Below are 18,728 nucleotides of genomic sequence, written 5' to 3' on the forward strand. Positions count from 1 at the left end.
ACTTATAAGTTAGAACAGAACACAGTTTAATTTCCAAACCTTAGCCAACCATTCGAAATTGAATTAAATTAACTGCCCAAAATTTTATAAGCTGGTTAGATAATTTAACCCATATAAAGGACAGTTCTGTCAATGAAATTTTCAATTTATAAGCAACCCAAACACATTTACTTTAAGAAAAGGCAAAATAATTTCTTATATTTACAATTTTGACTATTTAATCAAATTTATTCCTAAAAAGTATTTATTGGTCCGTCAATTTTATAAATGAGAATATTTATATCAAAGTTTCAGATTATATTTATTTTCTGTGTATTTTATGAATGATTAATTTACATAATTAATCTTTTATTTTATTTACAAAGGATGATAGAAATTTTAAATAAAAATTATGTGCGAGAAAATAATTAAAATTAAAATTTAAATGTATATATTTTATTTGTAAAATAAACAGACCAGAATATTTGAATTATCTTTTAAATAAAATGATCAAAATTTTCATATAAAAGAATACGTTGCCTACAAAATAAACAACCCAACTATATATTAAGTCATGCCAGCACTATAAATTAAATGTAATCTCCTTCGTTTCATTCAATTTCTTAAAAACACAAAAAAATCTAGCTAACTTCACTCAACTACCATGGAAACATGTTATCTTCTTCTTCTTCTTCTGGTACATGTGTTCTATGTTCTTGTCTGTAATTTGTCTGAAAATGGAGCTCTCGCACATTCAGCAAAGACTTCTAATTTCTCAGTTACTGCAATTCTAGTGTTCGGAGATTCCACAGTAGATCCCGGCAATAATAACTTCATTAAAACCATTTTTAAAGGTAATTTTCCACCTTACGGACAAGATTTTCCCAATCAACTTCCCACCGGAAGGTTCAGCAATGGCCGACTCACCACCGATTTTATAGGTAATTAATATAAATTATTCTCTCTTATTGTTTCGATCACGTTATTAATTTCTCGACTTAATCACTTCAAAAATTATGAACTTTAGCGCATTGAGATACTTATCTGTTTTCCGTTAAAAATATATCGACATGGACACTGGAATATAAACCGCTAATGTTTATGATTTTTGAAGCAATTAAACTTAATTTGTTTATTAAGTGTTGCTAATATTTTCATGTTACAGCTTCGTATATCGGGTTGAAAGATTATGTGCCTCCATATTTGGACCCAAGTCTTAGCATTGAAGAGCTAAAGAGCGGAGTCAGTTTTGCATCGGCTGGCACCGGATTCGATCCTCTTACGCCACAAATAAGTGTAAGTGTCTAAATTGATGCAGCTTAAATTTTTGGGAGCAAAATAACATATAATAATAATTTAGTGATAGTAAAAATATAATGTCCTCGAAAAATGTAATTGATTATCTCTATTACATGACGATTTATATGTATAACACAAGTTGTCTGATTCCCTTTTTAAAATATGATTAGATCAGTTTTGTTGATTTGGCTATAATTAAAATACAAATAAGTTTGAGTGTTTATAATCTTTAAGTAACTTTAGTATTAATATATCTATTACCCTCAATATAATATAATATAATATGATTAATTAAAAGGTAGACATATAGTATTTTCAAGATACATGTAAGTTGATGAAGTGTTCTTTTGTTTTAAATGAGGCCGCAAATTTTATTGTATTCATTTATAGCTATTGCCTACTGCAAAAACTTATTTAGCGTGAGTAGAAATTAATATAAATTGGAACGATTTAACTACATGCTGTACTAAAAAAAGCTAGACATACGATAGTTTTAGCGCTAGTAAAAATTAATATGAATTGGAACGATTTAAAGATATCCTACATGCTGTACTAAAAAAAGTTAGACATACAGTAGTTTAATTTGTTATACCTAATAACGATCTCATTTCATTAAAATTAATGAAAGAAAGTCAATTATCTAAAATGATCATTTTATTAAATAGTGGCCCATTGAAGTAGGAAACAAGCACATGATGAAATAAAACTATTAAAGCCTATAAATGCCAATTCTTTGTATTAATGGCACAACTTCCACATTAATAGCTACATAACAATAATCGTTTGCTACATTAATAGTAGTATACTTTTTGTTGATAGTTAAAAAATTAATTTGTTTATATTATTATTTATTTATAAATGAATTGATCATAAAAATGTTGATTTGAAACAGAATGTGATAGAAATTCCAAAGCAAGTGGAGTATCTAAAAGAGTACAAAAGAAGACTAGAATCTGCCATTGGAAAGCAAAGAACAAAAAATCATATAAATAAAGCATTATTTATAGTAAGTGCAGCAACAAATGATTTTGTGGTCAATTATTTTACCCTTCCAATTCGAAGAAAAACCTACTCCGTTTCAGGTTATCAGCAATTCGTCTTGCATAATAATATCAAACTTCTTCAGGTTTTTCCTCTGCTCACTCTCTTATTATTCCATTAATTTATTTAAAATATTTATTTGTCGCCACCGTTTGATATTGAGTGTGCACCAAAGGTTATCTCGGTTCTTAAATTTATACGTCAAGATCAAATAACTTACTCTATCCTTAATTGAATTAAAAATATAAAATATTATCCATATTTGAATAAATTAGCTAAATATGAGTTAATTAATTTTAAATTTTAAATTTAATATCAAATGATATAATGTGGTAGAAGCTCTAGAAGGGCTGGGGCAATTGAATTCACTGTCAGGTCATAGATATATTAGATTATGCGTGGTAGGGTCAATATGTAATTATGTGGTGCATTATTTTATGGGGCATGATGATTTCTTCCAATTAATTATTTGTCATTTATAGTGGGGGGACATTTTGGGTCAGTGCTTAACATTTCTTCCTACTTAGATCTCAATTATATCATTTTCAATTAAAATTTAGGTCAACTACACCAATTTAAATTAAAATAAAATGAATTTATATATCATAATTATATTTCATCTGTCTCAATTTATTATAATATCTTAATTTAAATAATACTCTTTATTTATAAAATAATTTTTTATTTTATTTCTTTTATCATCTTCAAGTAATTAAAAAAAGTAATAACTGTAAAAGGAAAAGTTTATATAGATATGTATTTTTTTTTATGAATTAGATATGTAATTGTTTATATGTGACAATTCGATAATATGAAAATAAATTATATTTTAGTTATTGAAGTTTTTTAAACAGCGTGTAAAAGTATATAAATACACTGTTTTTAATTAGATTGAGATAAAAATAGTACTCTTTCCGTCCCGTTTAAAAAGAAACAAATAATTTTTACACATAAATTAAGAAAATATTAATTACTATAATATTTTTTATATTTTACCCGTATCAATAATGATCTTATAATTTATTTATAGACTAATTGTCATTAATAATAGAAAAAAAAGAGGTAAAAGAGAAAATTCATATAAGTTGTCACGAAACACACAATATGACTTTTTTAAATGGGCTGCAAAAATGAGAGATGTCATTTTTTAAATACAATGGAGAGAGTAATTTTTTTAATTATATTTGAGAGAATATGTCTATATATGTGCACATAAAAACTCTTATTTTTCAGTTTGATATTTACGTTCAAGACTCATATTGCTCGGATCTGAATATTACATGTTTAGGGGTGTTTAAATTTACTCTATTTAAATTATAAATTTTTAAAAATCAATATTTAGTGGTCAATCTAATATATTTTGATCAGTTCTCTATATTGCATTTAAAATATTATTTCATATGAAATTCATAACTAGTGATCATAAAGAAACTAAACTTAGACAAGTTGCTTGAGATACGTAATCTAATATTATAGAACTTTAAGAGATTTTACTCTTATTTTTGAAGCGTATTATTATCGAAATATTGTTCATATTTTTGGTGACGTCGAAGTCCAAGATTACTATCAAACTCCGCAATGTAGCCTCCCGCAAATTCATATACGTACTGTAGAATAATTGTTTTTTCTTTTAATTTTATCAAGTATATTAATAGTACCTAATACTTCTATTTCAATGATACATAGGATTTGATTAATGAAGGAGCCAGAAAAATATTAGTAACTGGATTATCTCCAATGGGTTGCCTGCCTATAGTTATCACCCTGTTCTCTCACAATGCCATTCTTGAACGTGGATGTATTGAATCTATATCTTCTATTGGAAGAGAATACAATCGAATGCTCCAAAATGAAGTTACATTATTGCAAAATCGATTTGCAAATCTGGGTGTCAAAATCTTGATCTCGGATTCATATGGACCGTTGACCAAGATGATCCAAGGTGATGAAAGCTCTGGTAAGCACATGTGTATTTTTAATTTTTATCATTACTTTCTAACTTCTACTTCATATTAATGTATTTAATTTTGATGAAATATATTAATATTATTTTTAAATTAATATATATATTTTGAATAAGAGATTATAATAATTAATCCAATGATTTATATTTTAATTTAAATATATCTAAATAAATAAATGATGAGTTTCATTTATAATGTTTTAAAAATTCAATATCATGAGTTATTTTTAAAAATAGTACATATTTGGAGGGGAACAAAATATAAATTTTTGATAATAACGTAAAAAATAGTAGATTAACTCTTAAAATTTTACCAACTTTTTTCTAATTGTAGAATAATTTATTATGAAAATAAGTATATTTTATATTGAGATAATTATAAAAATAACCCCAAAGTTTAGGCTTATAGCAAAAAATCAGATCTTAAACCTTAGTTTTTTAAGACACTATAAAACCGATGTGTATGAAAAAGGATTAGTTTGCTTTCTAAATTTATTATATATCAATAATTAAAAAACTTAACCATTTTAATCATTTAGTCTATAGTTTTATTAGAAATAATAAATTAAACTTTTGGACATATTAAATTATTTTGCTATTAAATTTTATGGTTGGTAACTTAGTTCTATAATTTTGAATCAAATAAATTCAAATAAAAAATGAAAAGATAAAGAATACAATTTATAAAAATAAACAAGAATTTTGAATTTTAGATTATTTTTATGATAAATTAGTTTGCATATATATTTTAAAAAAGATTTTTTTGTAATTTCATAAATATCTATAAAAAACATATTTTTTTGCTAAAATTTGAATAAAAAAAGTTATGTGCTTTATTCAATTATGTAAATAATTTAGGCTTAATCACCAAAAAATGCCAAACCTATACGTTTTGTGTCAATTATAGCCAAACCTTTAAAAATCACCAGATTTAGCCAAATCTTATATGTTATGTTTCTTTTTTAGCCATTTTTGAATCGAACCGGTTTTTTGACACCGTGTCGTCCACGTCACCGCCAACTAAGCAATTGGCTGGCATGGCAGCTGAAATATTTAAATAAGGTTTAGCTATAATTGACACAAAATGTATAGGTTTGGCATTTTTTGGTGATTAAGCCAATAATTTATTACAAAAACAAATTACAAAATTAATACATATTTTACTTTTATAAATTAGACTTCTTTTTTATTTGCTACTTCCATGTAGTTGACACAAACCAAAATTTGATAGACCAAACAAATAAAAAAATTATTCAGAACAGTTAATTGATTTTATTATAGTTTTAAAAATTATTAATTGATTTTACTTTTTTTTATGGGTGATAAAGAATTTGACGAGGTAAATAGCGGATGCTGTGGAACGGGTTACCTAGAAGCAGGAATATTATGCAATCCAAAGTCGTATGTATGCCCTAATCCATCAAAATATGTATTTTGGGATTCTATTCATCCAACTGAGAAGACTTACTATAAAATTTTTCTGGCTACACGTTCTAATATTATTTCTTTACTCAACCATCCCTAGCTTCATAAATTCATTGCTCCCATGTAATTTATTTTCTTCCCTTTTTCAAAAGAAAAAAAAAGTTCTTTTGTTTAAAGATTGATGTATACAGAAATTAAATAAAATGTATGTATAATGTATTTACAGAAAAATCTGCTGTAGTGAAATTAAGTTTGATGTTGGAGTATATGTTGATGCCTTTTCTTTTACCAAATTGATATTTAGTAGGTTCATTACTTGACTTTCTATTTATTTACTTTTGTTCCTTAAAATATCGAATAGAAAAAAAAAAGGATATGTGCGTTAATGGTATTAAAAAATTTCAGTCATAAAATATTTGTCTTTTTTTTTTTTTTTGGGGGGGGGGGGGGAGTGGAGTTTATTTTGTTTCAATTTAGACATTAAAATTCAAAACTAGTAACGGGATTATTTTTTATAATTTTAAGTCAAATTAGACTATGCGACAAAGATAGTACCATATAATGAAACTTTAATACTTATTATTATTATTATTGATGTAATACAAGCTATAAAGTGGTAATATTTGGTGGCCATGTTGATTCAGTTTGGTTTTAGCTTATTATAAAATTAGGACAATTCCCTAGGTGAACATTTTAAATCTAAAGCAAGAAAAATAAATTCAGTAGACCGGAACAACCCAAGAACAGTCTCCAAGTGCACAGCCGAAGAAGATTATCAACATCTATTGATTAGGTTACCATATCAATAGTACAAATTAAAATCCATTCTAATTTTTGGTCGTGCTTTGTTTTTTTTTTTCTGATAAATAATGCAAAACTTCACTAATTTAATTCAGCTTTTACGGTTGGTTCAGTGACCAAATTAACCCTAACCAAATTTTTCTTTTTCTTAACCAAGATATAACCGAAATATATGTGCATCAAATTATAATTAAATCAAAATTATTACGGTTCACGATCCTTTGAAGTTCAATTGAACATGAGAGGTCAAGTTTAGTTAATTTACACCATCCATCCCTATACACAGTCCATACAGAAATCAAGGGGATAAGAGTCCTAATCTCTTTTATTCTTTTTATCGTTTTTAGCAGAGATTAGTAGGAGAACCGCAGCTTGAGAGAGTAGGTGAAAACCCCCAACCTCAATACACAAAAAGAAGAGCTTGACCAATAATAAAATAAAGAGGAATTTGCACAAAACACTCCTTTTTTTAATTTATTTATTCTAAATACCTCAATTTCAAAAATTTACTTTTTTACTCTATTTTTCTATTATTTTTAGTTGTACCTCAATTAGCAAAATAACTTATTTGTATTTTTACTCTCCTTCTTTTAAACACATGCATATCTTATTTTCCTTTTTTTTCTCTCTCCTTTTTCTCTTTCTTTTTTCGTTTTTTTCGTTTCTCTCTCTTTTTCTCTCTTTCTTCCTTCTCATTTTTTTTTCTCTCACTTCTTTTTCTCTCTCTTCTTCTTCTTTTTCTTCTTCTTCTTCTTCTTCTTCTTCTTCTTTCCTCTGCAACTTTTTTTTTCTTCGTTTTTCTTAAATATGCTTTTTCTATTTTCCACATTATACAAATGAACTACAAGACAAAGAAATTTGAATAAAAAAAGAGTTTAAGAGATAATATGATGGTGATAGATGAGAAAGTTCTTCTTCTTCTTCTTCTACTTTTTTCTTTTTATGTTGTTTTAAATTATTTTAGCATCGTTTTTTGGTATTTTTTACAACTTTTTTTGAAAAAATCGTAATGTTCTTCATTAATGATATTTTGACCTGGTTTTCAAATGTTTTAAATTAATTTTAGAAATCGTTTGAAACTGTTTTCTCGAAACTGTTTTATACTGTTTGAAACCTTTGTAAACGGTTTGAAACCGTTTTATACTGTTTGAAACTGTTATTTTTTAAACTGTTTGAAAGTGTTTTTTAGAAACTGTTTTAGACTGCTTGAGATCTTTGGAAACGGTTTGCAACTGTTTTATACTGTTTGAAACCTTTGTAAACGGTTTGAAACTGTTTTTTTGAAACTGTTATTTTTTATGTAAACGGTTTGAAACTGTTTGATACTATTTGAAACTGTTATTTTATAAACTATTGAAAAGTATTTTTTAGAATCTGTTTTATCCAGTTTGAGACCTTTGTAAACGGTTTGAAACTGTTTTATACGGTTCGAAACTGTTTTATACGGTTCGAAACTGTTTTTTGAAACTGTTATTTTTTAGACTGTTTAAAAGTGTTTTTTAGAAACTGTTTTAGACTGTTTGAAACCTTTGTAAACGGTTTGAAACCGTAATTGAAACTGTACTTGAAACCGTTTGAAACCTTTTTTAATAGATTTTTAATAAGAACAAATAAATTAATAATTTACAGTTTTCTTTGTTTTTTAAGAAAGTTATGATCGTTAGATTTGAATTCGAAGTGAAATTTGAAGCTATTTGATTAGGAATTAAAAATTCGAGCGGATCGAAATTAAATTTTAAAGTCACAATAAATTTTTAAAAAGTAATGATAGAATTAGAGAAATCAATTTGTTGAATTGCTATGAGCTGAAGATTTTAAATTGAATTGTTGATTTGTTGTTTTTTTTTCTCTTTAAATGAGCTGAGAAGAGAAGAAGAAGAAGAAGAAGAAGAAGAAGAAACTTTGAATAAAGTGTGTTAGGTATAAGTGGAGTATAAAAAATAAAGAGCAGAGTAAAAAAATAAATGGTTGACACGCGTGGGGTATGTAAATCAAGTTAAAATTTTAGGGTTACTAAATGCTAATATTTTTCTAATCTAGGTAATTAGCTAATTCTCTCTAAAATAAAAGTAGGACTGTAGGAACGGATTCTTATCTTAAAATCTCCACGACTTGCTATTTAGTTACGCTTTTAATAATCAAATAACCGGATGTTGGAAATTTGAGCTTAACTGAGCATTAAAACACAGCTATGCTATGGGCGTTCTTTCAAATTTAAGTTGTGCAAGAAATTCATAAATAAACAGACTCCATAACCTAAGTGACAAAAATGTCTACTGCCTCATCATGTACTTCAGTGCTCCATAATATATCCGCCTACATTTTCACTGAGAAGTTTTGACCTGGGTAGACCGTGCACCGCAACTAGGCACAAAATTGAAAAATCCAAGGGACACAAACTTATTCATACTCAAAGATCTCATAAATAGGTGGTATCTAGTGAACAAGTATGACTGAAACGGAAAGACAAAAGAGAAGGCTCATAAGTACCCCAAGATCTTGCAAAACCCCATCAACAGCCTAAGTGGTCACATGTATCATTCCGCAGCAGAATCATGAAGTCAGCACTTTAAAAGGCATGGAGACCGCAGACTCTGCACTGAAACTTTATTTGTCACTGCCAGGCTCTTGAATTTGTATTGATGTTTTTGCTAAACTTGCTTCCAGTTCATTTAGCTCATCCAAGTCCAATTCATCATCTTCATCTTCGTCATCGTCGCCGTTACCATGAGGATCTGCTGCATTGCCATCAGATGTAGCTGATGTACTCGGTCCACCAACAGAAGAACTAACATTGGCCTAAACAGACAGGCAAATGGAGTTCGTGAGTCTGAATATTTCATTTTTTTCTGAATACTTGGGGCTTTTACAGTTTACTAGATCATATGCATCAACATTCTAAGAGAACACATTAAGAACAATGCCAACTAAAAAAGTTGAACAGCTTTCATCAACAAATGCACAAGTTGATTAACAGCCTATCAGTTTGGCCAACATTCATATGATATCGACCACCCCCATGCAAAACCTAATGAATTTCTAATAACGTCATCTAACAGACATGCAAAGCAACCAATTATACAAATGTGTCTGATCAAATGATATGGACCACCCCCATGCAAAACCTAATGAATTTCTCCAATAATGTCATCTAACAGACATGCAAAGCAACCAATTATACATGTGTCTGATCTGCTTTGTCACACTTGTAGAAAAAATACCTTTTCTTGAGGAGCATCTGATTGTTCCTCTCTTTGATATTCCTCGTATGCCTCAGCATCATCCACAAATATGCTAGCATCTGATAGAAATAGCTCACGGCCACTGCAACGGAAAAGTGCAACACTTTATCAAGTTATGTCTATGAAACAAGGACATATAACACTACATCTGTCTACTTGCACTCAATGTGGGTTGGTGGGGGGGAGGGGAATTATGTACCTCTATGATGGAGCTGGACTATAATAACATAAATATGCATGAATGCGTGTGCGAGCAATTGTGTCCAATATACGAGTGTGAAGACAGAAGACATACCTCATACGGTCATTCTTAGCCCTCTCTGCTCTCTGTGCAGCCAAACCAGCCTCTCTCTCTTCTATCTTTCTTGTCTTCCATTGCATAAACAACTCAGGATTCATTGGCGTGGAAGTTGTTAATTTAGCACGCTAAACCAAAGAATAGTCTTTTAGTTAAAAAACACTAAATTGGAATATAATGCTCATACAAAAAACAACAAAAAAAATCATGAAACAACCCTCAAGTTGGATGCATGGGACCGTGACACTCATTATTCAAACAATTATAATATCACCTGATTTTCGATCTCCTCCTCGATAGGTATCTTATTAGCCTCCTCCTCCAACAAGGCCTTCATCTGAGATTTTAATATATATCCTGGAGGAAGAGCATGCCGATAATGACATTCTTTACTGCCATTTGGGCAGACCCAAAACCAACCATATTGTTTCTTCTCCACAGCTTCCAAAAAAAATTTGCATACCTGCAGAATAAAAGTCAAAGTTAATGTAAATCTAAATAAAGAAAGTCAGACTTATTCATATCGGCCCAAAATATGGCTATAGGTTGATTAAATCCCATGAATATGAACAATGGCGGTTTCTCCAGGCTATACTGACATCATTAGTCAACTCGATAAATCCTGAGTGTAAATGTGTATATGTAGACGTGTAAATGCCATAAGTTCATTCATGTGTGGCGTCCTTTGCTTCATCTTGTTTACTCATAAGTGTAAATATTAAACATGGATCTGTAGCTGCCATAAGTTTATTTGTGTAAGAATACAAAACTTAAAAGAACACCTTTTAGAAATGTCATCTTTTCTATTAAACAAGCCTTCACTTCCTCACGTCTTCGATAATTTACTTTTCTGCATAAAAGCTAAATCCTCCACTTTCAAACATGTCCTCTCCTCAAAATCTACTAAAATTTCACTGACACATAATTTAAAAACCATGTTTTTAGATACTTAATACACTTCATACAGTCAAATCCTATTTTACCTCGATCAAAACTTAGACAAGAGACTTAAAAAGCCTTGAAAAAGAAACATAAATACCAAACGAACAATGAATTTCTCATTGAAATCGTAATTTCTTGCATTACATATTCATTTTTCAAAAAGATAGCATTGAGGGAAAAGAATACCAAGAGTTCACATTTAACACACTTCATAAAGCTCAGAAGCAGGTTATAAATTGCAAAGATAAAAGCATGAAGCTTATATTTCACGGAGGAGCAGGCTACATAACCGGAAGGGATATGCATGAAACTTAGAAGGAGGAAATTATTGGCATGGAAAAAATGATGTTCAGAATCAGGATATGCGAATCATAAAGATGAACAAAAGGAAATGAAAAGAAGCATGAAATCAATAGGAAAGCAGACTATTAATTGATAGGGTAAACAAAATTGAAACTTATTTTAGTAGTGCATAGTACATTTTTTGCCTTTTGGAGGAAAAAACTTACAATTTCAGTGGGTTTGTTCTGATTATACTCTGTTTTCTTCGACTCCACAACCTTTTCCAAGGTCTCTTGATCCCAATCCTCCATAGTATCTAAACAAAAAATTGTAGCATATAGCGGTGAGAACAAAATAAATCATAAATAAACGAAAAGTCGCAAGTCAACAGCAAAAAAACAAAATTGAAAGAGCAATAAAGCAAGAACCATCATCACGCTTGTCGCTGTAAATATCAATCTTTTCTCCTTTCCTCTGGATATTTAAATCATGAGAGAACTTGCATTTGAAACCTTTAGCACATTGTCCATGTTTGAAAAACTCGCATAATATAGACTTGGGATCAACACCTGATGATTACACAACAGTCTCTTTCAGTAACAAAATAGACTCCCAAGTATCATAAATTAACCTTATTCGAGAAAAAATTATATACCAGGAGGAACTTTGGGCTGGCTAACAGCAACCTTGAACAAATCACTGAGCTCCTTCTCTCTAGCCAACTCTTCCTCTTTCTTTTTCTGTTTATAAAATTACTAATTGAATCAACAAAACAAATATAAAAGCTTACCATAAAAAAAATTAAACATGATTAATCATCCTTCTAAGCAAAAACGATAAAATTACAAAATTGAAAACAGTGATAAATGAGTTGAACTAACCTTAGCGGTGACCTTAGAGGCGTCGGGTTTGGGCTGAACGGACTGTTTGAGACTCTGAACATATTTTTGGACATTTTTGCTCTTATTTTTGTTCTTGAGACCGAAGGTCTTGTCTTCTACGACCTTCTGCTTCTTGGCCAAATCGGCTTTTGCTTGCTTTGGTGGCATCTCTTCTTATGTTATGTGCATCCAATTTAGCAAACTCTACACTGCATTTCTTAATAGGGTCAGTTGGATTACTAAATTCAATAAATAGTTAAATACTGTACGAATATATTAATAATTTTTTTTTAATTCTTGTGAATAGTTAATGAAGTTCATATATAAATCACAAGTGCAATTTTTCATCTCTCAACATATAAAAAAAACATATATTCAAAACAAAAATGAAACAGACTGTGATCTCATTCTAACTTAAATTATATGCTAAACTAAATTACAAACTAAACTAAATTATAAAGTACATTAAATTATAAACTAAATTAAATTATAAACTAAACTAATTTATAAACTAAACCAAATTATAAACTAAACTAAATTATAAACTAAATTAAATCCGGTCTATAACAACTAAAAAACAGATTATTCATTGTAAATAAGATACTTACCAATAAGATGAATTTCTGAAAATTAGGAATATGAAAAATCTGCAACAAAATATGAAAGACATTAAACATTAGATACAATAGAAATCAAATAAATTATCAAAGAAATTAGCGAAACTAACAGGAGAATGCTTAATAAACAACACATTCAAATAAAAACAAATACTAACAGGTGAATTTGACGCGGACAATTTTGAGACAAAACTGGCGGTTAATGGAGGATTAGACGGCGGCGCTAATGGACGAAGAACAGAACCGCGACGGCGATGTGGATAAAGTGGTGGTGATGGTGGATTCGATGGAAGAAGAGAAGAGAAAATGTGAGAGTTAGGGCTACTGAAAATATCGTGCAAAATTAAAATTGAAATAGGGTATTTTAGTCTTTTAAAAGTTTTAGGTGTGTAGTACAAAGAACAAAGTATCCAATACACCCAAATACGTGAAAATGGACTAAACAGACCCACGACTAGACAAATCGTATCAAGAATGTTCCTAAGAGAGTGGGAATACCCCCCTAAACTTCGCAAAACCGGATCAATTTATCCCCCATTTTCATCGGAACCCTCTGTCGACTCAGACACCAACGCTGAATTTTTTTCCCACACCGCCGCCGTCTATTCAGAAATTATTATAAGGGAAGTTCTTAGCTAGACCCGGTTCATGAAATATTCATGGACCTATCCAATGAGGTGTTAGAGAAATGAGAAGAAAGAAAAAATTGTATTAGATTTTCTAACACCTCATTGGGTAGGTGCATGGAAAATTTGGACCGGGACTAGGTAAGAATTTCCCTTATTATAATTACTGAATTTTGAAGAAAAAAAATATTGTAATTAAATAATAGTATAATTTTTGAAAAACTTATAAAATCAATATTTCAAAAATATATTTCTATTCAATAATCGTTTCTGAAATAACATTTTTTATTTAAAAGTAAAACAGAAACAACTTATATATTTTAATTCAAAACAACGACTGGAAAATTCTTAAACTATGGGTCTTCCAATCAATCTCCAAGAAAGAAATAGATTATATATTTTATAACTTTAGCCTATAATCTTATTTATAGTCCACCATTGGAGGAGGTTTCGAAGTGCTGTTACAGCAATGATAAGGTAAACGCACCCACCGTCATTGACTTAGCGTGAAATATTTCTGACGATTTGCTCTTGTTCTGAATGGATTTAGGAGCGAAATAAGCCGGCTATCTCCTCCTTAATATACGTTGGCCCCGATGCTTAAAGCCACTAGTGGGTAAGTGTTATAGATGAACGAATCCTCTTATGGATCGCAATTATTATCTTTTTATAAAATAATACTATACAAAAATGAAACTTGTAATAAAATTAATATTTTAAATGTTGGACAATACTTAGCCGAAGACCAAACTCTACCAGCCTAAACATTTTCTACCAAATAAGCCCAACCCGGAACATATTCTTTTATACATGGGCTTCATTTGGCCCGTCAATTAGTATCAGAGCCTGCTCCGACTAGGTGGAACAAGGTGACTTCGGATAAAAAGTTCGAGGATTACCGCTAGCTATTTTAGTATACTCGCATGTTGGAGTCGACATTCGAGTAAAGTTGAACAGTTCAAAGTAGAAATTTTTCATACTCGAAAGAGGAATTGTTAAATAACAAATATGATAAAAAAAATTTATATCAGAAAGATACAGGGTTAATGTTGATCATATAAGACTGACTAACCCTATATCGATGTTAGGGTTTTCAATTTAATCGATGTCTGAGCCATAATTGTGGTTCAATTCTAAATCATAAATGTATTTTGTCATATATTAAGCTCTTCTAGTCCAACATTATTGAATCAAACAATAAATATTTTCGACTTAAAATACATTTACCAAATGCTCTACAATTTTCGAAATACATAACCATCAAAATTATTTCCTCAAAATATATATTTTGACAAACAAATTTCACTTAATACAACAAACAATCATAACAACAGTGCAAAATCATGACTACATTTACACAACATCCTTATCTCAAGAGTGCTTCACTAAGTGAATTTAAAGCTTCATCAGCAAGAAGCTGGTAAATCTTTTGCGACGGATGAACAGCATCCCAAAATGCATATTTTGAAGCATCTTCACAAGTGTCTAATCCTCTGCATGAGTCTCCATATTCCACAGTTCCTGTTCCACAGCAACCTATTCCAGTCTCTAATAAACCATATTGTTTTGGATTGTTTACAGCATTTAAAATCATAGTATAACAGTCCACGTAAGCATCTTTGATCCCTAATGTTTGTCTCAATTTAATTAGGGTTTGTTTTATTTTGGAATTGAGAGATGAGACTGCTTGGTTATAACTTTCTACGCAAGTTTTCTCATTCTTTAGCGTCTTGACAAGTGGCATGCATCCCATTGGTGGAACTCCAACTACAACCAATCTTCTGGCTCCTAATCTATGCATCTCCTGCAACCAAAAAATAAATGATGTTTGATTCAGTAATGGAAGTACATAAGGGTGGTTTGATATTTATGGAAAGAGTTAATTCAGGTCCTACTTCTTAACCTAACACCTTTAGGCTTTAAGAGACATATTCAGACAATTTTTCTTCAAATTTTGTTGTTAATATAAAGGGAAAATTACAAAATGGCCGAGAACCGCTCAATGTTTTTTTTAACAATTGGCAATATTAAATCTCAACGTATTGATGTTTGTATGAGTTAAAATTTATAGTTTAAAATGTTAACAAAATCAAATTCTAACATTTCGCGTTTTTGTATTTTTGCAGCTCAATAACTGTTTTCTCGGGCAATTTTGATCTTATACGGTCAAAATTGTTGGAAAAACAAATTTGGTCTACAAGATGCAAAAAAAATATAAAAGATTAAAAATTGATTTGTAACATATTAAACCTTAAATTGGATTGCTACAATAAAATTTAGCCTCTTTTAAAGCCCTTATTTTTGCTATGGTACCTTGAAGTCGTCCTCCATGCGTGAGACCAAGAAATTTTCGTATTCTTCGACAGTGTATTGGTCTGGACGAGTTGGATCCAAGAAATAATTCTGAAGAAAGTCATTTGTTCCCATGCTCATAATAAATACCGCATTATTTATGATAAAATTTGCTTTCTTCTCGCCTACTAACCGGCCAAGATGGATCTTGTAGTGCATCAAGTATTTTAGTTGCTGGGAAACTGGCAAAACATTCTATATACACCACATCAAATAAGTGATTGCCATTTCAACCAAAGGGTGAAATATTATATACATGGCTTAAATAAAAATGAAAAACACAAAATGAATTTATATATCAACGAATTTGATTAAATTGACAAAATATTTTTAATATATATTTTTGACAAAAATGTTTTTAGAATATGTTTTGTTTATCAATTCGCAGGCCATGGTGATTATATTTGAATTTTTTTTTAAATAAAGTATCTAATTAATAAAAATAATATATATATAGCATTTAAAAATATTTTTATAATAAATTAGTCCACATTTAGATAAAAGGTTTGTAAAATCTTTTATAATAATGAAAATATTTTAATAATGAAATTTTATAAAATTAAATAAATATTTTTTTAAAGAGCAAATTACTATGACACCCCTCACATTTGACATAATTTACAGTTTAGTCCCTCTTATTTGAAAATTAAACAATATAGCCTTTCACTTTTGTTTTTGTCAACGATTTAGTCCTTATGTCCATTTTGGATGTTAGTCAACGAAGTCAACAAAACTATATGGTCCCCCACTTTTGTTTTTCTCAACGATTTCACCTCTCATTTTTGTTTTTGTCAACGATTTAGTCACTCAGTTTTGATAATTAATTTACCCATAAGTCTTTTGACTTTGTTGACTAAGACTAAAAATGGATGGAAGGACTAAAATATTGACGGAAGCAAAAGTGAGGGGCCACATAGTTTAGTTTTCAAATAGGAAGGACTAAAGTGTGAATTATGTCAAATATGAGAGGTTTCATAGTAATTTGCTCTTTTTTAAATTACAGACTTATTTATTACAAAATAAGTAAAGGGATTGCAAATATTTTATCTATTTTTAATTAGATTCATGCATCATTCTTTTTACTTATTGTATGAATACAATTCTCATAACTTTTAAAATTGACGGATAAAAAACAGCAAAAGCAAATGCAAATGTGTATCTATTTAGGGCTTACAGAAATATTTGCGGTCAGATCATCATAACCAGAAGCAGCAGAAGCAAAGCTAACACCATGTAACAAATCTGTTGGTTTTATGTTAGGATCAAGAAATGCCGGAATTGTTTTAGTATAGCCAATCGCCTCGGCTACAGAATATACACATAAAATCAGTTAGTTAGCCAAATCATTAAAATACAAAACTCTATGTTTATGTTTTATTTTTAAAATTTTAAAATTGAACCGACCGAATTCAAATTTATCATCACACACAACTGACCAAAAGTATCAGGTTTATCGGTTAATTCAGTCGGTCCGATATTTTACTCACCCTTTAGTTGAGACTTGAGAATGAACCAAAAACTTATAAAGAGGGTAGTTATGTTTCCACCAACTTTTTGCCAAGTGAGGTGATACATTAAGATTCTGGGGTCTATACACATCAGGCATAAAAACTTAAAATGTATTTAAATTCTCCATATTTTATTGATGATGGCAACTTGTTACAACAATGATGGGTTTAACTTTTTTGGGGATAAGTGAACTATATAGACTTTCTATATTTCGTATCATCATTTTATTTTTTTTAATATTTTGATAATTTAATTTTTATTTTTTAATAATAAAAGGTTTTTCAGCAAATTCAGACGGATTATTATCTATGCAGCCAATTTTCGTTCGCCACAAAAATAATTATTGAATAAAATTGATCTAAAACCAAACTCAACCAAATTAGAATGAATGAAAATGAATCATTTTAAAAAAAATAAAAATTAAACTTAACCAAATTAAAACAATTTAAATATTTCAAACCAAATGATATTGAACTGGTCAATTCAATTGGTTTTTCAATCTAAGTTTTCTTTTTCTATATAGTTTATACTAAAACCGAACTGAACTTTTTAAACTTTAAAACCGAAACGAACCAAAAAAACGATTTTTTTTAATACTAAGCTAAATTGAACTAAATTTATCGATTCATTTCAATTATCCGGTAGTTCAAGTTTTGCATGCACTAACATGTTGTGAAGAGAGAGCAAAGAAGATATATGACAAAGCTGAAAATATACCTATAAAATCAGTGGCAAGTCTTCCATTAGAGAATCTTCCGGTGGGTCTTCCATCAAAGAAATCTTTTCCGTACGGTGGAAAGTTGCCTTTCATGGTGGTCGGAAGGCGATTGTTATTACCGGGATCGACACTCGAATCTCCAAAAACTAGTACACATGTTATATTATGTTTAGATGCTAGTTGTCTCACTTCATGAGCGTTCAATGCCCTAGACACCATTGCCATATTTAGCACCCATAATGCCACCACTACTAAAGCTAACATTCTAGCCATATTTGCAGCAATCTAATAATTTGAGGGAACGTTTTAGAGAGAAGAATTTTCTTTGTTTGTAAGAGATGTGATTGAATCTCTTGTCTTAAATAGAGTAGATCGATGTGAATTGGATTTGTTGTGTTAGGTCTGAGCATTTAAACATGTATGTCTGAAAATGATTTCATGGGGTTGATTTAATTGGTAGATTTATGCAATTAATTCTTTTAGTTGGAGTTGTGGACAGTTTGATATTGATTCTTCAATTACAGGATTTTTACACTTTCGTGTTTCAATTTTTACAATTTAATAATCCAGTTTTATTTTCTCAATGACGGAAAATTATTCAGTAAACTCAAATAAATTATTGCTTGTGCAACCGATGAAATATAATGTGCCATCCAATTTTTTTCGTTTATAAAATAAATAACTATTGGTCCAAATAGTGATAATATGTCCTATTTTTTAGTAAATAAAATTATATTATTAAAACCTAAAAAT

The 18,728-nt window shown here is 29.6% G+C and overlaps 3 protein-coding genes across 4 annotated transcripts; 1 reads left to right on the forward strand and 2 right to left on the reverse strand.

The window, feature by feature from the left end:
* The first annotated feature begins 544 nt into the window (after window positions 1-544).
* Window positions 545-5,967, forward strand: LOC126671423 (GDSL esterase/lipase At5g45960). Its single transcript, XM_050365192.2, has 5 exons — window positions 545-920; window positions 1,145-1,275; window positions 2,171-2,404; window positions 4,006-4,276; window positions 5,611-5,967. The coding sequence occupies exons 1-5, from the start codon at window positions 644-646 to the stop codon at window positions 5,805-5,807; spliced, it is 1,110 nt and encodes a 369-aa protein (XP_050221149.1). The 5' UTR covers window positions 545-643; the 3' UTR covers window positions 5,808-5,967.
* Window positions 5,968-8,659: 2,692 nt separating this feature from the next.
* On the reverse strand, window positions 8,660-13,116 carry LOC126674127 (zinc finger CCCH domain-containing protein 11). Of its 2 annotated transcripts, none has more exons than XM_050368508.2 (10): window positions 12,948-13,116; window positions 12,762-12,800; window positions 12,154-12,362; window positions 11,928-12,012; window positions 11,701-11,841; window positions 11,500-11,588; window positions 10,323-10,511; window positions 10,046-10,176; window positions 9,730-9,832; window positions 8,660-9,307 (listed from the first exon to the last, which is right to left on the reverse strand). In XM_050368508.2, exons 3-10 carry the CDS (start codon window positions 12,319-12,321, stop codon window positions 9,116-9,118), a joined length of 1,098 nt encoding a protein of 365 aa, XP_050224465.1. In that variant the 5' UTR covers window positions 12,322-12,362; window positions 12,762-12,800; window positions 12,948-13,116; the 3' UTR covers window positions 8,660-9,115. The 2 variants fall into 2 exon arrangements, with proteins under 2 accessions (XP_050224465.1, XP_050224464.1); XM_050368507.2 differs by having other exon boundaries at window positions 12,929-13,116.
* A 1,521-nt stretch (window positions 13,117-14,637) lies between these two features.
* Window positions 14,638-18,395, reverse strand: LOC126675044 (GDSL esterase/lipase At5g45950). Its single transcript, XM_050369612.2, has 4 exons — window positions 17,975-18,395; window positions 16,923-17,053; window positions 15,710-15,943; window positions 14,638-15,200 (listed from the first exon to the last, which is right to left on the reverse strand). The coding sequence occupies exons 1-4, from the start codon at window positions 18,246-18,248 to the stop codon at window positions 14,763-14,765; spliced, it is 1,077 nt and encodes a 358-aa protein (XP_050225569.1). The 5' UTR covers window positions 18,249-18,395; the 3' UTR covers window positions 14,638-14,762.
* Between the last annotated feature and the right edge of the window lie 333 nt (window positions 18,396-18,728).

This window comes from Mercurialis annua, linkage group LG3 (assembly GCF_937616625.2).
Source record: "Mercurialis annua linkage group LG3, ddMerAnnu1.2, whole genome shotgun sequence".
NCBI classification, from domain to species: Eukaryota; Viridiplantae; Streptophyta; class Magnoliopsida; order Malpighiales; family Euphorbiaceae; genus Mercurialis; species Mercurialis annua.